General features: G+C 43.7%; 1 protein-coding gene and 1 pseudogene across 1 annotated transcript; both read right to left on the reverse strand.

Moving 5' to 3' along the window:
• Positions 1-298: 298 nt before the first annotated feature.
• LOC121532997 lies at positions 299-1,308 on the reverse strand (annotated as a pseudogene).
• A 12,123-nt stretch (positions 1,309-13,431) lies between these two features.
• On the reverse strand, positions 13,432-20,320 carry LOC121533990 (zinc finger protein Aiolos-like; the record flags this gene model as incomplete). The annotated part of the gene is made up of 5 exons (XM_045219537.1): positions 13,432-14,740; positions 16,717-16,836; positions 17,816-17,932; positions 19,352-19,519; positions 19,940-20,320. Coding segments are annotated over 5 exons (1,457 nt in total), but the record flags the coding sequence as incomplete, so codon positions are not given.
• Between the last annotated feature and the right edge of the window lie 438 nt (positions 20,321-20,758).

The raw sequence follows: 20,758 nt of genomic DNA on the forward strand, positions 1-20,758 counted from the left end.
CATAATAATAGTCTATAAAACAGAATAAGATAACGTATGTTGTACTAGTGGCATTATAATGTCTCATAATGATGGCTGCTTAAAAAGAGGTCAAGAAAATACAATTGTAGGCTAATAATGCGTTTTATTGGGCACTTGTGTGATGTGTTATGTAAAGCATTGTTGTAAAACCTTAGACTGCAAAGCCTTACATGACTTATTACACGATCTTTCTCAAAAAGTGAACTGTAATATTAGAGATTAATGCATAAACGTGAGAGAAAAAAAACAATACAATATAATAATGTCTGTAATAGCCTAAAGATTACCACTATTGTTCATGAACATAAAATGTAATTGTAATCCAAAGTTTTAATAGGAGTTTATAGCTGAACTCAAAAACAGAGGATGTAATTATCTATCCTTGGAATGACAGACTGCCAGTCAGCCTGTGAGACTTTAATGATATATGAATAACTTTTGAAATGTTGAGCTCTGGCAACAACATCATTGGCATAGCCCCCTCCAGTGGTTTTAGCGTCCACCTGCTCATATGAGGAGATGCTGCCCGCCCCGTATTGTAGGCTGCCAACGCCCCTGAAAAACATAAACACAATAGGTTAGTAGTTGCATCACCTCAATCCAGGAGTGAGTCAATGAGTACCTTTCAGCTTCTGCTCCTTGGTCCAGCTAGGATATCTGAATAGGAGCCAGCCAAAAACTGTGTGCCTTGTTCGATATGTTCCTGACTGTCCCATGCCCCCTGTGGAGGGTGCCAGCACCTGTCAACCTAGAAATATAATAGAGATCTCCAATAGAATTGTAGATTCTATTGATAGAATTGTAGATTCTGTAGACTCATACTGTATTGTAGAATGCTCATCAAACAAGTAATTCTACATTAGACATGACCTCCTGGGAAGCAGTTGCACAGTGGGTAAAAACAAGTTAGAAATTAAACAACCAGATTACAATAATGGGTGTAAAAATGACGTCTCTACAACCAGCATACAATTATGATTGTAATTATGTCATTTCAACCCTTGATCCACAGTCTCACATTCATTCTCACAGAAATGTTTATATTACCTGCATTAGCCCATGGGCATTTCCATTGTCCCCTGAGCCATTGACCAGTCCTGTCCCATCCCTGGACTCTCTAGAGATGATACCACGAGGACAGCTGGGTCCACTCCATACTTTTTGCCCTGCACTGGTGATGCGGTCCTTGTACTGGTCCACGTAGGGCCGATCATGCTCTGCCATTTCATGAGATGCTGACACGCCTTGATGATTGATTGCAAAGAAAAATAAGAATGTTATTATCATTCTGTGTTTGCTTTTCTATCTAATTGAATTATTAGATGAATGTATGTGTGACATGGTTTAGGTCTTGCCCAGGAATAAGCCAAAAGCTTGCTAATTAACAGCCAAGCTCCACCCACAATTGCAACAAGCTGCACCATGAGACACACACATAAACCTGGGCATTAATTAAGACATAACCATGTCACATATGGACTAGCAGTATTGATTATTTGTGTGTACTGAATTTATACATATATAAAGTGCATTCGGACAGTATTCAGACCCCTTGACTTTTTCCACATTTTGTTACGTTACAGCCTTATTCTACAATACCCCATAATGACAAAGCAACAAAAAAAAGCAAAAAAATAATAATAATAACTGAAATATCATATTTACATACATTTTCAGACCTTTTACTCAGTACTTTGTTGAAGCACGTTTGGCAGCAATTACAGCCTCGAATCTTCTTGGGTACGACGCTTCAAGCTTAGCACACCTGTATTTGGGGAGTTTCTCCCATTCTTCTCTGCAGATCCTCTCAAGATCTGTCAGGTTGGATGGGGAGCGTTGCTGCACAGCTATTTTCAGGTCTCTCCAGAGATGTTTGATCGGGTTCAAGTCCTGGCTCGGGCTGGGCCACTCAAGGACATTAAGAGACTTGTCCCGAAGCCACTCCTGCGTTGTTTTGGCTGTGTGCTTAGGGTCGTTGTCCTGTTGGAACTTTGACATTTGCCCCAGTCTGATATCCTGAGCGCTCTGGAGCAGGTTTTCATCAAGGATCTCTCTGTACTTTGCTCCGTTCATCTTTCCCTCGATCCTGACTAGTCTCCCAGTCCCTGCCGCTGAAAAACATCCCCACAGCATGATACTGCCACCACCATGCTTCACCATAGGGATGGTGCCAGGTTTCCTCCAGACATGACGCTTGGCATTCAGGCCAAAGAGTTCAATCTTGGTTTCATCAGACCAGAGAATCTGGAGCTCTGTCAGAGTGACCATTGGGTTCTTGGTCACCTCCCTGACCAAGGCCCTTCTCCCCCGATTGCTCAGTTTGGCCGGGCAACCAGCTCTAGGAAGAGTCTTGGTGGTTCGAAACTTCTTCCATTTAAGAATGATGGAGGCCACTGTGTTCTTGGGGACCTTCAATGCTGCAGACATTTTTTGGTACCCTTCCCCAGATCTGTGCCTCGACACAATCCTGTCTCTGAGCTCTACAGACAATTCCTTCGACCTCATGGCTTGGTTTTTGCTCTGACATGCACTGTCAACTGTGGGACCTTATATAGCCAGGTGTGTGCCTTTCCAAATCATGTCCAATCAATTTAATTTACCACAGGTGGACTCCAATGAAGTTGTAGAAACATCTCAAGGATGATCAATGGAAACAGGATGCACGTGAGGTCAATTTCGAGTCTCATAGCAAAGGGTCTGAATACTTATGTAAATAAGGTTTTTTATTTTTAATACATTTGCAAACATTTCTAAAAACCTGTTTTCACTTTGTCATTATGGGGTTTTGTGTGTAGATTGATGAGGATTTTCTATTTATTTAATCAATTTTACAATAAGGCTTTAACGTAACAAAATGTGGAAAAAGTCAAGGGGTCTGAAGGCACTTTATAGGCAGGTCTTGATGAACCACCTGACTTCATCAAATCAAATCAAATCAAATCAAATTTTATTGGTCACATGCGCCGAATACAACAGGTGCAGACATTACAGTGAAATGCTTACTTACAGCCCTTAACCAACAGTGCATTTATTTTAAACAAAAAAAGTAAGAATAAAACAACAACAAAAAAAGTGTTGAGAAAAAAAGAGCAGAAGTAAAATAAAGTGACAGTAGGGAGGCTATATATACAGTAAAATAAAGTGACAGTAGGGAGGCTATATATACAGGGGGGTACCGTTGCAGAGTCAATGTGCGGGGGCACCGGCTAGTTGAGGTAGTTGAGGTAATATGTACATGTGGGTAGAGTTAAAGTGACTATGCATAAATACTTAACAGAGTAGCAGCAGCGTAAAAAGGATGGGGTGGGGGGGCAGTGCAAATAGTCCGGGTAGCCATGATTAGCTGTTCAGGAGTCTTATGGCTTGGGGGTAGAAGCTGTTGAGAAGTCTTTTGGTCCTAGACTTGGCACTCCGGTACCGCTTGCCGTGCGGTAGCAGAGAGAACAGTCTATGACTAGGGTGGCTGGAGTCTTTGACAATTTTGAGGGCCTTCCTCTGACACCGCCTGGTATAGAGGTCCTGAATGGCAGGGAGCTTTGCCCCAGTGATGTACTGGGCCGTACGCACTACCCTTTGTAGTGCCTTGCGGTCAGAGGCCAAGCAGTTGCCATACCAGGCGGTGATGCAACCAGTCAGGATGCTCTCGATGGTGCAGCTGTAGAATTTTTTGAGGATCTGAGGACCCATGCCAAATCTTTTTAGTCTCCTGAGGGGGAATAGGCTTTGTCGTGCCCTCTTCACGACTGTCTTGGTGTGTTTGGACCATGATAGTTCGTTGGTGATGTGGACACCAAGGAACTTGAAGCTCTCAACCTGTTCCACTACAGCCCCGTCGATGAGAATGGGGGCGTGCTCAGTCCTCTTTTTTTTCCTGTAGTCCACAATCATCTCCTTTGTCTTGGTCACGTTGAGGGAGAGGTTGTTGTCCTGGCACCACACGGCCAGATCTCTGACCTCCTCCCTATAGGCTGTCTCATCGTTGTCGGTGATCAGGCCTACCACTGTTGTGTCGTCGGCAAACTTAATGATGGTGTTGGAGTCGTGCCTGGCCATGCAGTCATGGGTGAACAGAGAGTACAGGAGGGGACTGAGCACGCACCCCTGAGGGGCCCCCGTGTTGAGGATCAGTGTGGCAGATGTGTTGTTACCTACCCTTACCACCTGGGGGCGGCCCGTCAGGAAGTCCAGGATCCAGTTGCAGAGGGAGGTGTTTAGTCCCAGGATCCTTAGTTTAGTGATGAGCTTAGAGGGCACTATGGTGTTGAATGCTGAGCTGTAGTCAATGAATAGCATTCTCACGTAGGTGTTCCTCTTGTCCAGGTGGGAAAGGGCAGTGTGGAGTGCGATAGAGATTGCATCATCTGTGGATCTGTTGGGGCGGTATGCAACAGAATTATTCATAGAAGTCATGGCTCAGTCCAGAAACAACCCAAAGCTCCCATCTAGGTCAAACTGAAACTGAAAACAAGCTCCCACTAGGTACATTTCAAACTGAAAACAAAATGATGATGATTTGTGTGGACATAGTAGGAAATGCATGCTTGAAATCTAAATTGAGCAAAGTGCCTCATTTTAACAGAACAATAGGCCCCATTCAATAAAATGGACCACAGGGAGTCTTTATATTTATTTTACCTTTATTTAACTAGGCAAGTCAGTTAAGAACAAATTCTTATTTACAATGACGGCCTACCAAAAGGACAAAACACACATCATGACAAGAGAGACACCACAACACTACATAAAGAGAGACCTAAGACAACAACACAGCATGGCAGCAACACATGACAACACAACATGGTAGCAACACCACATGACAACAACATGGTAGCAGCACAACATGGTAGCAGCACAAAACATGGTACAAACATTGTTGGGCACAGACAACAGCACAAAGGCAAGAAGGTAGCGACAACAATACATCACGCGACACAGCCACAACTGTCAGAAAGAGTGTCCATGATTGAGTCTTTGAATGAAGAGATGGAGATAAAACTGTCCAGTTTGAGTGTTTTTTTGCAGCTCGTTCCAGTCGATAGCTGTAGCGAACTGAAAAGAGGAGCGACCCAGGCATGTGTGTGCTTTGGGGACCTTTAACAGAATGTGACTGGCAGAACGGGTGTTGTATGTGGAGGATGAGGGCTGCAGTAGGTATCTCAGATAGGGGGGAGTGAGGCCTAACAGGGTTTTATAAATAAGCATCAACCAGTGGGTCTTGCGACAGGTATACAGAGATTACCAGTTTACAGAGGAGTATAGAGTGCAGTGATACAGTGGGGAAAAAAAGTATTTAGTCAGCCACCAATTGTGCAAGTTCTCCCACTTAAAAAGATGAGAGAGGCCTGTAATTTTCATCATAGGTACACGTCAACTATGACAGACAAATTGAGATTTTTTTTCTCCAGAAAATCACATTGTAGGATTTTTATGAATTTATTTGCAAATTATGGTGGAAAATAAGTATTTGGTCACCTACAAACAAGCAAGATTTCTGGCTCTCACAGACCTGTACCTTCTTCTTTAAGAGGCTCCTCTGTCCTCCACTCGTTACCTGTATTAATGGCACCTGTTTGAACTTGTTATCAGTATAAAAGACACCTGTCCACAACCTCAAACAGTCACACTCCAAACTCCACTATGGCCAAGACCAAAGAGCTGTCAAAGGACACCAGAAACAAAATTGTAGACCTGCACCAGGCTGGGAAGACTGAATCTGCAATAGGTAAGCAGCTTGGTTTGAAGAAATCAACTGTGGGAGCAATTATTAGGAAATGGAAGACATACAAGACCACTGATAATCTCCCTCGATCTGTGGCTCCACGCAAGATCTCACCCCGTGGGGTCAAAATGATCACAAGAACGGTGAGCAAAAATCCCAGAACCACACGGGGGGACCTAGTGAATGACCTGCAGAGAGCTGGGACCAAAGTAACAAAGCCTACCATCAGTAACACACTACGCCGCCAGAGACTCAAATCCTGCAGTGCCAGACGTGTCCCCCTGCTTAAGCCAGTACATGTCCAGGCCCGTCTGAAGTTTGCTAGAGTGCATTTGGATGATCCAGAAGAGGATTGGGAGAATGTCACATGGTCAGATGAAACCAAAATAGAACTTTTTGGTAAAAACTCAACTCGTCGTGTTTGGAGGACAAAGAATGCTGAGTTGCATCCAAAGAACACCATATCTACTGTGAAGCATGGGGGGTGGAAACATCATGCTTTGGGGCTGTTTTTCTGCAAAGGGACCAGGACGACTGATCCGTGTAAAGGAAAGAATGAATGGGGCCATGTATCGTGAGATTTTGAGTGAAAACCTCCTTCCATCAGCAAAGGCATTGAAGATGAAACGTGGCTGGGTCTTTCAGCATGACAATGATCCCAAACACACCGCCCGGCAACGAAGGAGTGGCTTCGTAAGAAGCATTTCAAGGTCCTGGAGTGGCCTAGCCAGTCTCCAGATCTCAACCCCATAGAAAATCTTTGGAGGGAGTTGAAAGTCCGTGTTGCCCAGCGACAGCCCCAAAACATCACTGCTCTAGAGGAGATCTGCATGGAGGAATGGGCCAAAATACCAGCAACAGAGTGTGAAAACCTTGTGAAGACTTACAGAAAACGTTTGACCTGTGTCATTGCCAACAAAGGGTATATAACAAAGTATTGAGAAACTTTTGTTATTGACCAAATACTTATTTTCCACCATAACTTGCAAATAAATTCATTAAAAATCCTACAATGTGATTTTCTGGATATTTTTCCCTCATTTTGTCTGTCATAGTTGACGTGCACCTATGATGAAAATTACAGGCCTCTCTCATCTTTTTAAGTGGGAGAACTTGCACAATTGGTGGCTGACTAAATACTTTTTTCCCCACTGTATGTCCTATAAGGAGCATTGGTGGCAAATCTGATGGCCGAATGGTAAAGAACGTCTAGCCGCTCGAAAGCACCCTTACCTGCCGATCTATAAATTACGTCTCCGTAATCTAGCATGGGTAGGATGGTAATCTGAATCAGGGTTAGTTTGGCAGCTGGGGTGAAAGAGGAGCGATTACAATAGAGGAAACCAAGTCTAGATGGGGCGGCAGGTAGCTTAGTGGTTAAGAGTGTTGTGCCAGTAACCGAAAGGTCGCTGGTTCTAATCCCCGAGCCGACTAGGTAAAAAATCTGTCGATGTGCCCTTGAGCAAGGCACTTAACCCTAGTTGCTCTGGATAAGAGCATCTGCTACATGACTAAAATGTAGATTTAACCTTAGCCTGCAGCTTTGATATGTGCTGAGAGAAGGACAGTGTGCTGTCTAGCCATACTCCCAAGTACTTGTATGAAGTGACAAGCTCTAAACCCTCAGAGGTAGTAATCACATCGGTGGGGAGATGGGCATTCTTCTTACCAAACCACATTACCTTTGTTTTGGAGGTGTTCAGAACAAGGTTAAGGGCAGAGAAAGCTTGTTGGACACTAAGAAAGCTTTGTTGTAGAGCATTTATCACAAAATCCGGGGAGGGGCCGGCTGAGTATAAGACTGGATCACCTGCATACAAACGGATGAGAGAGCTTCCTACTGCCTGAGCTATGTTGTTGATGTAAATTGAGAAGACCTTGGGGCCTAGGATCGAGTCTTGGGGTACTCCCTTGGTGACAGGCTGTGGCTGAGACAGCAGATGTTCTGACTTTATACACTGCACTCTATGAGAGAGGTAGTTAGCAAACCAGGCCAAAGACCCCTCAGAGACACCAATACATCACAGCCGGCCCACAATAATGGAATGGTCTACCGTATCGAAAGCTTTGGCCAAGTCAATAAAAATAGCAGCACAACATTGCTTAGAATCAAGGGCAATGGTGACATCATTTAGGAGTATTTTGGAGATTGCGAGGAGGATATCTTCTGATATGATCAAAGCAACAATATTGTTTCTTATTGAGGTAATTTACAATTGAAGTGTCCTGGCTGCATATCAGTTCAAAATAGAGATGAGGGATAGTTCACCTAAATTAGAAATGTACACATTTGTTTCCGTACCTTGAAAACTATTTATGGAAATAATTACATTTGTGATTTGTGTGAACTATCAATATTCTTCTCAAACTCTTTATTTGTGTAATTATCAATCAAAGCAATTTCTTGGATGCAAATAAGTTAGACCTTGATTCAGTCAGCAGATGTCACTGTGTGCCCTATTCCATTGTGCATTGTATGTTCTCCATTGCCATTTTATTACTCCTGTCTCTCACAGGAGGCTAGTGGCACCTTAATTGGGGAGAACGGGCTCGTGGTAATGGCTAGAGCGGAATAAGTGGAATGATATCAAATACATCAAACACATGGTTTCCAGGTGTTTGATGCCATTTCATTTGCTCCGTTCCGGGCCAATATTATGAGCCGTTCACCCGTCAGCAGCCTCCACTGCTGTCTGTGTAAGTAAATTGCTGCTGGGTAACTTGTTTTAAACTTGTGGAAGAGAGAGAGACAGGGAACTTCCCAAGGACACTTGGGCAGACAGAGAAAGTTAGACAAAGGACTGGGTCATCAAACGAGGGAAGTAACAATGACTGGATGTATGCTTTTCTACCATGAACACCTACCCCACCTCTGTACCACTCTACACTCTCCTTTCAACCTAGGAGTCAGTTCTATTTTTTTTTTCTTTTTACAGTTTACTCTCAACATTGATAAATATCTATTCAGCATCATCATTTTTAATGCAGAGATACAGTGGGGCAAAAAAGTATTTAGTCAGCCACCAATTGTGCAAGTTCTCCCACTTAAAAAGATGAGAGAGGCCTGTAATTTTCATCATAGGTACACGTCAACTATGACAGACAAATTGAGAGAAAAAAAATCCAGAAAATCACATTGTAGGATTTTTAATGAATTTATTTGCAAATTATGGTGGAAAATAAGTATTTGGTCACCTACAAACAAGCAAGATTTCTGGCTCTCACAGACCTGTAACTTATTCTTTAAGAGGCTCCTCTGTCCTCCACTCATTACCTGTATTAATGGCACCTGTTTGAACTTGTTATCAGTATAAAAGACACCTGTCCACAACCTCAAACAGTCACACTCCAAACTCCACTATGGCCAAGAACAAAGAGCTGTCAAAGGACACCAGAAACAAAATTGTAGACCTGCACCAGGCTGGGAAGACTGAATCTGCAATAGGTAAGCAGCTTGGTTTGAAGAAATCAACTGTGGGAGCAATTATTAGGAAATGGAAGACATACAAGACCACTGATAATCTCCCTCGATCTGGGGCTCCACGCAAGATCTCACCCCGTGGGTCAAAATGATCACAAGAACGGTGAGCAAAAATCCCAGAACCACACAGGGGGACCTAGTGAATGACCTGCAGAGAGCTGGGACCAAAGTAACAAAGCCTACCATCAGTAACATACTACGCCGCCAGGGACTCAAATCCTGCAGTGCCAGACGTGTCCCCCTGCTTAAGCCAGTACATGTCCAGGCCCGTCTGAAGTTTGCTAGAGTGCATTTGGATGATCCAGAAGAGGATTGGGAGAATGTCAGATGAAACCAAAATAGAACTTTTTGGTAAAAACTCAACTCGTCGTGTTTGGAGGACAAAGAATGCTGAGTTGCATCCAAAGAACACCATACCTACTGTGAAGCATGGGGGTGGAAACATCATGCTTTGGGGCAGTTTTTCTGCAAAGGGACCAGGACGACTGATCCGTGTAAAGGAAAGAATGAATGGGGCCATGTATCGTGAGATTTTGAGTGAAAACCTCCTTCCATCAGCAAGGGCATTGAAGATGAAACGTGGCTGGGTCTTTCAGCATGACAATGATCCCAAACACACCGTCCGGGCAACGAAGTAGTGGCTTCGTAAGAAGCATTTCAAGGTCCTGGAGTGGCCTAGCCAGTCTCCAGATCTCAACCCCATAGAAAATCTTTGGAGGGAGTTGAAAGTCTGTGTTGCCCAGCGACAGCCCCAAAACATCACTGCTCTAGAGGAGATCTGCATGGAGGAATGGGCCAAAATACCAGCAACAGTGTGTGAAAACCTTGTGAAGACTTACAGAAAACGTTTGACCTGTGTCATTGCCAACAAAGGGTATATAACAAAGTATTGAGAAACTTGTTATTGACCAAATACTTATTTTCCACCATAATTTGCAAATAAATTCATAAAAAATCCTACAATGTGATTTTCTGGATTTTCTTTTCTCATTTTGTCTGTCATAGTTGACGTGTACCTAGGATGAAAATTACAGGCCTCTCTCATCTTTTTAAGTGGGAGAACTTGCACAATTGGTGGCTGACTAAATACTTTTTTCCCCCACTGTATACAAACCTGTCATCTTTACAATAAACACCCTGATAAGCATATCTGGGCATATTCATTGAGAGCCTGCTATGTAAGTAGCACGTCTCTTCACTCAACTCTGCACTGAGAGAGAGAGAGAGAGAGATGTGCACACTGCCCACAAAATGAGGTGGAAACTGAGCTGCACTTCCTAACCTCCTGTCAAATGTATGACCATATTAGAGACACATATTTCCCTCAGATTACAGCGATCCACAAAGACTTCGAAAACAAACCCAATTTTGATAAACTCCCTTATCTACTGGGTGAAAAACCACAGTGTGCCATCACAGCTGCAAGATTTGTGACCTGTTGCCACAAGAAAAGGGCAACCAGTGAAGAACAAACACCATTGTAAATACAACCCATATTTATGTTTTTTTATTTTCCCATTTGTACTTTAACTATTTGCACATTGTTACAACACTGTATTTATACATAATATGACATTTGAAATGTCTTTATTCTTTTGAAATTTCTGAGTGTAATGTTTACTGTTAATATTTATAGTTTATTTCACTTTTGTTTACTATCTACTTCACTTGCTTTGGCAATGTTAACATACGTTTCCCATGCCAATAAAGCCCTTAAATTGAATTGAATTGAATTGAATTGAGAGAGAGAGAGAGAGAGAGAGAGAGAGAGAGAGAGAGAGAGAGAGAGAGAGAGAGAGAGAGAGAGAGAGAGAGAGAGAGAGAGAGAGAGAGAGAGAGAAAAGGGAAGTGAGTGCTGATGGAAAGGACAGATAAAGAGGTGTCAACAGCAGGATGAGATGAGAATCACACCTGTTCTGGTGGTCTGAGGCCGGCTTGGCAGCGAGGCGTGACTGACTGTGTCCCTGGTCTGTCTGACATGTGTGGCTCATCAACATTGCCTGCTCACTATTACTGATAAGACCAGGGAGTCTGATAAGACTACCTATATGTAAATATCTACCTCAATTACCTCGTTCTTACCTCTGCACATACAGTGTATTCGGAAAGTATTCAGACCCCTTGACTTATTCCACATTTTGTTACGTTACAGTCTTATTCTAAAATTGATTAAAAATAAATACATCTCATACCCCATAATGACAAAGCGAAAACAGGTTTTTAGATTTTTTTGCAAAAATAAATAAATACCTTATTTACATAAGTATTCAGACCCTTTGCTATGAGACTCGAAATTGAGCTTGGGTGCATCCTGTTTCCATTGGTCATCCTTGGGATGTTTCTACAATTTGATTGGTGTCCACCTGTGGTAAATTAAATTGATTGGACATGATTTGGAAAGGCACACACCTGTCTATATAAGGTCCCACAGTTGACAGTGCATTTCAGAGCAAAAACCAAGCCATGAGATCGAAGGAATTGTCCGTAGAGCTACGAGACAGAATTGTGTCGAGGCACAGATCTGGGGAAGGGTACCAAAAAATGTCTGCAGCATTGAAGGTCCCCAAGAACACAGTGGCCTCCATCATTCTTAAATGGAAGAAGTCTCGAACCACCAAGACTCTTCCTAGAACTGGCCGCCCGGCCAATCTGAGCAATCGGGGAGAAGGGACTTGGTCAGGGAGGTGACCAAGAACCCAATGGTCACTTTGACAGAGCTCCAGAGTTCCTCTGTGGAGATGGGAGAACCTTCCAGAAGGACAACCATCTCTGCAGAACTCCACCAATCAGGCCTTTATTGTAGAGTGGCCAGACAGAAGCCACTCCTCAGTAAAAGGCACATGACAGCCCGCTTGGAGTTTGCCAAAAGGCACCTAAAGACTCTCAGACCATGAGAAACAAGATTGTCTGGACTGATGAAACCAAGATTGAACTATTTGGCCTGAATGCATTAATTTAATCAATTTTAGAATAAGGCTGTAACGTAACAAAATGTGGAAAATGTCAAGGGGTCTGAATACTTTCTGAATGCACTGTAGACTCGGTACTGGTAACTCGTGTATATAGCCATGTCATCGTTACTCGTTGTGTATTTATTCCTTCTGTTATAATTTTTTTAATGTTTCTAATATTTCTCTTTTTTTCTCTCTGCATTGTTTGGAAGGGCCCGTAAGTTTCACTGTTAGTCTACACCTGTTGTTTATGAGGCATGTGACAAATAACATTTCATTTGAGTTGGCCCTTAGGTTACTGGTGTGACTGACTGATACTCAGGTGAAGATGGACATAAGCAGTTTCGATTGGTTTGAGAATTTCTTATCTGGATTGGGGTAGGCAAGTTCTCTCCTAAGAGACCTTCTGCCCCTTGGGAATTGCTTACTGTGTGCCAGACTTCTAGTTTCACATTGAGTGGCACAGAAGACTGATACTGTAGCAGAAGAACAGGACTATTTACTCGGTGATGAACCACAGTAGTGACCTGCTTTAGCCACCAGAGGGCATCTTCTAGTAAAAGGAAAAGCAGAATGACATATCAGTGAATCGCCCCAGCATCCGGGTGAGACAACGGATCTCAAAATCCCATGATGAGATTGGAACATTCCCCCAAATCAAATCAAGCATGTTTTTACATTTTGCTCCCACCTGCCATGTCTTTAGCCAACTCTTATATGCAAGCACAGTTCCCCATAAATGTCACACTGTATGTACATAAAATACAGCCTAAACATTGGTATTAAGGAACAATAATCAAGCGGCAATAAATTATAATTGCTACTATCAATCTTACATGCTCTCTATTAATGAATGTCTTTCAGTATACTGTCTACTTGTGCAATAATGTCCCCTCTATGGACAGACTTGCTTCAGCAGAGCCACAGAACATCTCTACAGAGCAGCCCCTCACAGCACGTGTTCATAGCACAACATCTCCTTAACTTCTCGGAGAGCTAGATAAATACTGTAAGTTGAAATCCAGGACAGAGAAACAGTTAGACTTTGAGGAGTTGTGAAGAGGGGAGTGTACTGTGAAGTGATGGCTTTCTTTGAAGCTGTGAACTTCTCAAACCACAGCCTAAAACAGACACGTGACCTTTGAGATCATAAGGATATTTTTTTTTCTATTTGCACATAGACTGTATTAAGAAGCAGTATTTTTCTGTAGTGGCGCTAGCTACTTCTTTCACAAGTTACAGTCCACACATGATCAGAATAGCTTTAATTATCTCTTTTTATTTTCAAACCTCAGTACAGTTAACAGGAAAACAAATATACATCAGAGTCTGTCAGTCAGCTTACAGTCAACGCAAAATGTACTCAGTACTATGTCCTACTACTACTGCTGTACATATAGAGGACATTTGGAAATACTGTAGTATATCACATCCTAAAAGCAGCAGGCATGGCAAAGGTAATGCCAAATATTGACTGCCTATTACCACTTCTATTGAATAAAACGTTGTCCCACATAAAACACATATTTCCATCATTTTAGATGGAAAATAACTATTGATCAATGATTATCTTTCAGATAATCCTGATTTCTTATACTTTGGCCACTTTGTTATTTGTCATAAATAAATGTTGACGCTTGAGTCGAGGCATGACTATCCTCTATAAAACATTTTAAATGCTACTTTACTGAAATGCTACATTTCTTTGTGTGTGTGTATGGTAATACTTGTGCTGATTAAAAACCAAAAGGAAAGTCCCTGACATACTTTTTGTGTGTATGTAATGTATGTACACAATTAATGTGTGTAAGTGTATACATGTGTATGCATTATTCAGTTTAGGAGTCTGACTACATGTATGGGTGTGTGTGTGTTCACGTGCTCATGTGTGACTACATTACTTCAACTCCAAGCGGTGCTCGCCGCGCACAATGTGTGAGGAGAACTCGTAGCGGTCCCGGCTGCGGTGGCCACACACATTGCACTCCAGTGGGTCACGGAAGCCGTGGCAGCCCATGTGGATGGTGAACATGACGTAGTCCAGAAACCAAACCCTGCAGTGAACACAGGGGTACACTGCCCCCGCCCCTGTACCTACCCCAACCCCTACCTCCCCCTCGCCCCTTACCACCCTCAGAGCCTCTAGGGGGGGCATGTTGAGCGCATGGGCATGGGCATGGGGGTGCGGGAGGTTGTTGTGAGGACTGGGCCCCAGCAGGTGCCCCAGGCTGTAGATGAGAGGCTGGGAGAGCTGGGCCCGATCGGTGTGGAGTGAGTCCAGGCTAGAGTGGCCCTGGCTGGGCCGGGGCAGGTAGGCGAGACCGGTGCTCTGCTGCTGCTCCAGTTTGTGACCATTGGTGAGGGCCAGGGGGCTCATGTCAGCGCGGCTCAGGGGGATGGGGTAGGAGGCCCTGTGGGGGGAGGCAGAGTCAGGGTCCCGGCCTGTGTAGAGGGGCTGGTGGCTGTGGTGGTTCTCGGGTCCTGGGGAGGTGAGGGGAGGGTCCATGACGTCGGAGCGGTGGATCAGCTCCCTGTTGAAGCTCAGGTCCAGACACACACCGTTGTCCCCTGGATCACCCACACAGGGAGAGACGCCTCAGCACTCACTCACTCAGCACTGTGCAGGTGGGGCCACTAACCCAGAGCCAAAAATATATAAACTGTATATCTCTCTCTATATACACATATGGCCATATATATATACATATATCTCTATATAAATGGCTCTGCAGTAACCATTTCACTCTCAGAAAAAAGCCAGAGACGTACAGTGGAGAGGGAGCCACAAGATAGGCACCTGCACTAACCATAAGGAGCTTCAGCAGCAAAAGAGCAAGCTTGGTCGCACTTTGAGAAAAAAAGCACATTCTGTACAATTGAAATCTTGATAGCTAGTACAATAGCGAACTAGCAGGCAGCCGCTGACCCTGTAGATAAACGAGTTTCCTACCACAGAACGAACACTGAGAGGGTGTGAGAGGACATAGAATCTGCGTCCCAAATGGCACCCTATTCCCCATATAGAGCACTACATAGGGAATAGGGTGACATTTGGTGAACTATAGGGAATAGGGTGCCATTTAGGACTCAGTCACAGAGACGAGGAGGAGACGAAGAGGACTCTCCGTCTCCACTGCAACAGCTGCTTCTCCACCACAAGAGGAGACGGAGGCATCTGCTCACGTTTCGCGCTCTCGCCTGTTTTTCTAACTCTGTGGTCGAACACACCACTTCTGTTTTCCTCCTGTGGTCGTCATATTGCAAGATTTCAGTTCATTTGTCAGGGTGATGGGTGATAGGAGGATCTCTTTAGCCCAGACGCTTGCTGTTTTTTTGCAGCGACTCGAATTCCGAAACTAAACACTTCATGATCAGCGGAGACGCTTAACAAGAATGTGTGACCTGGGTATTGGAAATGGGTACACCTCACTTGTGTTTGGGAAGTCAACGTGATGACAAATCACTCATTTACTGAAACTGACAGTTTTCAAACACACAGCAGTAGTAGCAGTGTATTAGTTTCAATGAAGCACTACAACTTGGATGTTTATACTTGTCCGTTTGTGTGTGAGAGAGTTCCAGTGTGCAAAATGCACATCTCCCTCGATTGCTTCATGTTAATGGCATTCTATTCCTATGCGTGGTTAACCAAACCCACCTAACATATACCATATACATCAGGCAGAGAAATTAGGGCAGTGGTCTACCACCCTATGGTGCAGTGCAGCAGATGAGGCTGGCGTTCTGGCCTGAATTCCTGCTTGGCAAGCAAAGCAAGTGGGGACAGGAGAACTGCATTGATAGAGAGACAGAGAGAGAGAGAGAGAGAGAGAGAGAGAGAGAGAGAGAGAGAGAGAGAGAGAGAGAGAGAGAGAGAGAGAGAGAGAGAGAGAGAGAGAGACAGAGAGACAGAGAGACAGAGAGACAGAGAGACAGAGACAGAGAGACAGAGAGAGAGAGACAGAGAGAGAGACAGACAGACAGAGAGAGAGACAGAGAGAGAGACAGAGAGAGAGACAGACAGACAGACAGACAGACAGACAGACAGACAGACAGACAGAGACAGACAGACATGTAGCTTAGACAGACAACGATATGATACACTTTTTCTTAAATCATTAAAACTCACATTTGTTTTAATTAAATGCAACTGACAGTAAACACTAATACAATAATAGCAGCAGTAGCAGCAGCAACAACAACAAGTAGCAAGGGGTCAGATTATGGTAAAAATAATCTGACAGGTGCAGCAACGAAGCCAGTAATCAGAGACCCATTACACAAAGACATACAATGAATCACATTTCTATAAAATTACCAAATGAGCAATTTCTCAAAAGAATAAGCAATCATCAGTCTAGTCACAAAGTAATCATCAAATCAAAATTGCAATTCCTAATTTTGTTTGAATTATTATATCTATAAAAAAAAACACCCGCAGCTTTTACCACCCACACACTCGCCCATGCCTAGTTAACCCTTCCAAGGTCACAACCTGCAAGACAGTTGAACTGTCAGTGAGGAATGAGTCAGACTGGTCTTACCAGTGAACTTCTGTGGCATGGAGCTCTTGCGTTTGGCCACGTTGCTCGCCAGCCTGTCAAGCAGCAGAGCGCGCTCCGCGCCCATGTGAGTAGTCCTGGACACGTGGGTGTCCTCACCGGCTGAGAGACACACAGAGAGAGAGAGAGAGAGAGAGAGAGAGAGAGAGAGAGAGAGAGAGAGAGAGAGAGAGAGAGAGAGAGAGAGAGAGAGAGAGAGAGAGGTCTCTTAACAGTACAGAGGTACAGTAAGGACACAGTGTGTGCTTTTTGTCCACTGTGCTGCAACTGTCCACTGCCTCGAGCATTTGAGATTGTGAAATTCGTTTTTTCTTTTACAGAACTAACAAACAAAATGACTAAACTCACGCTCGGAGGAACCAAGGAAAAATGTATTGCAGCCAAGATAACGAGCCCTGTGACCTCACTTCCTGGTGTTTTGCCTCATCGACTACTGAGGCCTGCAGGAGGAAGACCGCAGGTCGAGGATGTGCTTCCTCACCACACACGCTACCGATCTGCCGTACTTACGACATTCAACCGACCACAAAACAACACAGCATTGTTTGTGTCGCAACCGTCCTGGCTGTCCACCATGGCAGCCAAACAGACTTTGGGGGGGGGGTGCAGTCAGAACACAACACCCGAGACATTTGTCCTACATCTCTTCTGACTGACTTCCCCGCTGGTGTTCTTACAACACAACGTCTCCCACCGCAACAGCCACAACCTATTTAGCTCTAATGGTGGGGTAACTTACGACCATCAACTTAAATGAAGCTACACAACTCTGCAGCCAGCAAATGTGTATGTGTGTATGGGTGTGTGCACAAATGTGTGAGCAGAGTAAGTGAGTGCCTGTGAATGTTGTATGCATGTGTGTGTGTGTGTGTGTGTGTGTGTGTGTGTGTGTGTGTTTGCATGAGTAAAGAGTAAAGTGTGTATGTGTGTATGGGTGTGTGCACAAATGTGTGAGCAGAGTAAGTGAGTGCCTGTGAATGTTGTATGCATGTGTGTGTGTGTGTGCGTTTGTGTAAGTGTGTGTGTGTTTGTGTGTGTGTGTGTAACAGAGGGTATGTAGGAGTGTTCCAGGGCCTCTCACCTCTCTCAGCGTTGCCTTTGTTCTGGATGTACACATGGCACCTCTCTCTGTGCTCTTCAAGGGAGCTGCGCTGCTTGTAACTGCGACCGCAGTGGTTGCACTTGTAGGGCTTCTCTACTGTGAGACAAGAGCTTCAGTTAAAACTACAAACTCCCACTTCAAACCATCATACAGTATTCACCCCCCTTGGAATTTTTCCTATTTTGTTGCCTTACAACCTGGAATTAAAATAGATTTTTTGGGGGTTTGTATCATTTGATTTACACAACATGCCTACCACTTTGAAGATGGAAAATATATTTTATTGTGAAACAAACAAGAAATAAGACAAAAAAACAGAAAACTTGAGCGTGCATAACTATTCACCCCCCCAAAGTCAATACTTTGTAGAGCCACCTTTTGCATCAATTACAGCTGCAAGTCTCTTGAGGTATGTCTCTATAAGCTTGGCACATCTAGCCACTGGGATTTTTGTCCATTCTTCAAGGCAAAACTGCTCTGGCTCCTTCAAGTTGGATGGGTTCCGATGGTGTACAGCAATCTTTAAGTCATACCACAGATTCTCAATTGGATTGAGGTCTGGGCTTTGTCCCTGCCGATGAAAAACATCCCCACAGCATGATGCTGCCACCACCATGCTTCACTGTGGGTTTGGTTTCTCGGTGTGATGAGAGGTGTTGGGTTTGCGCCAGACATAGCGTTTTCCTTGAGGGACTTTCAGAACAGGTGTATATATACTGAGATCATGTGACACTTAGATTGCACACAGGTGGACTTTATTTAACTAATTATGTGACTTCTGAAGGTAATTGGTTGCACCAGATCTTATTTAGAGGCTTCATAGCAAAGGGGGTGAATACATATGCACACACCACTTTTCCGCTATTGATCTTTTAGAATTCTTTGAAACAAGTAATTTTTTTCATTTCACTTCACCAATTTGGACTATTTTGTGTATGTCCATTACATGAAATCCAAATAAAAATCAATTTAAATTACAGGTTGTAATGCAACAAAATACGAAAAACGCCAAGGGGGATGAATACTTTTGCAAGGCACTGTACACTTTGCTTACTGAGGCTGTAGTTAAATAATGGGTTAACTACGATCTCTGCAAGAACCTCCTTTAAATGAACGTCACTGACAGGCCCAAGGGATGTAGCTCAGTTGATAGAGCATGGCGTTTGCAACGCCAGGGTTGTGGGTTCGATTCCCACAGGGGGTATGAAAAAAATTAACAAATAATAATGTATACACTAACTGTAAGTCGCTCTGGATAAGAGCGTCTGCTAAATGACTAAAATGTAAACATGAAGTGGTATATCTAAATCACTGTGTGCAGACTGGTTATAGGTACCTACTGTGTGTGTGTGTGTGTGTGTGTGTGTGTGTTTGCATGTGTACGCATATATTTTGTACAGTAAGTGCGAACAGGTGGAAAATACCTGAGTTTGTGTTATTATATTATGCATGTGTCTGTGCATGTGTGGTTATACATATGTAAACGCAGGTGGCACACAGATGGTGGATAGGTACTTGAGTGAGTGCGCAGGTGTCCACTGAGGGCGTCTCGTCTGCGGCAGGCGTAGCTGCACATGGGACACTTGAAGGGCTTCTCCCCTGAGTGCAGTTTGATGTGGCGAAGCAGGTTTCCCTTCTGGGTGAAGGAGGCACCACACTGGCTGCAGTGGAACGGACGTTCACCTGGGTATAGGGCAAAACACAGGGATCCTATGTCATGGAGAAACTCTGTCAACACTGCCAAGACTTACTGATACAGTAGTTATGTAGCATATACTGTAGTTGAGCTACTGTGGTACATTAACTGGTATTTCTCAGTAGTACTGTAACTGAATATGAGGAACACTTGGTTTGTTCCACACGTCTAATAAAGCAAACCGTTGAGTGAATAGTAATTACTGTGTTATAGCAGATGTTGAAATTGCATGTAATCAGTACTAGGGCAAGTAATGTAGAGTGCATGTAAAGTCAAATGTGTCAATTCAAAGTGTAACGCATGAGTCACTTTATATATTGAAACACAAATCTTTCAATCAAAACACCTTGATCTACTAAGTTTATCAAACAAACAATCAGCAAGGTTGGTTTGGCTGTGCTACTCACCGGTGTGGCTTCGCTTGTGCACGAGCAGCACATTGATGCTGACGCAGGACAGGCCACAGACGTCACAGTTGAGCTTGCCTGCTGCGTGGCTGCGGGGTGCTGCTGCGTACAATGAGGAGTCAGTGTGGGCGTCCTGCAGGCCTGTGCTCTCGTACTTGACATAATCTGCCAGAGACAGGTCCTGTGGTTCGTTGAGGGTTTCTCCTTCTTCCTCCCCTTCCCCCTCTTCTTCTCCTTCGTCTTCCTCGTCCCTTTCCTTCTCCTCTTCTTCTTCCTCTTCTTCATCAAGTTCATTGTCTCGCTCACCTTCTTCTTCACTCTTGGGGTACTGATCGTCATTGTCGTCATATTCTTCCCTCTCAGTTTTCACAGGAACCCGATCTAGGAAGGAGGGAGAGAAAGACAGGGTTAAATATATTTCCCTCCTTGGTTATTTGACTTCATGAGCACCTGGAGGTAATTGAATGAAACTAGTTATGACTGTTCTATGGTGGTAAAACAACTTTTAAAAATAGCTTTTCGACTATTCTTATTTCAGCTGACTGGTTTCATAAACAGACTGACTAACTTTAAAGGGGAAATCAGCAGTTGCTACATCCATTTTTGGACTTATAAATTAATGATATGTACCCATTGGTTCTTGAAGAATATAACTTATAAATGCCTCATGAGCTTAGTTCAACTGTCGTAACCCATCAGAACCCAAAATATAAGCTTGTTTTACTCCAATATTTGAAAACAAAGAAAATGTAAACTAACACTATATAGCCTCAAAACATGGTCAAAACTATAATGTTGATAACATGGATGGTCAATCCT

The sequence above is a fragment of the Coregonus clupeaformis genome, unplaced genomic scaffold, assembly GCF_020615455.1.
Source record: "Coregonus clupeaformis isolate EN_2021a unplaced genomic scaffold, ASM2061545v1 scaf2448, whole genome shotgun sequence".
Taxonomy (NCBI): domain Eukaryota; kingdom Metazoa; phylum Chordata; class Actinopteri; order Salmoniformes; family Salmonidae; genus Coregonus; species Coregonus clupeaformis.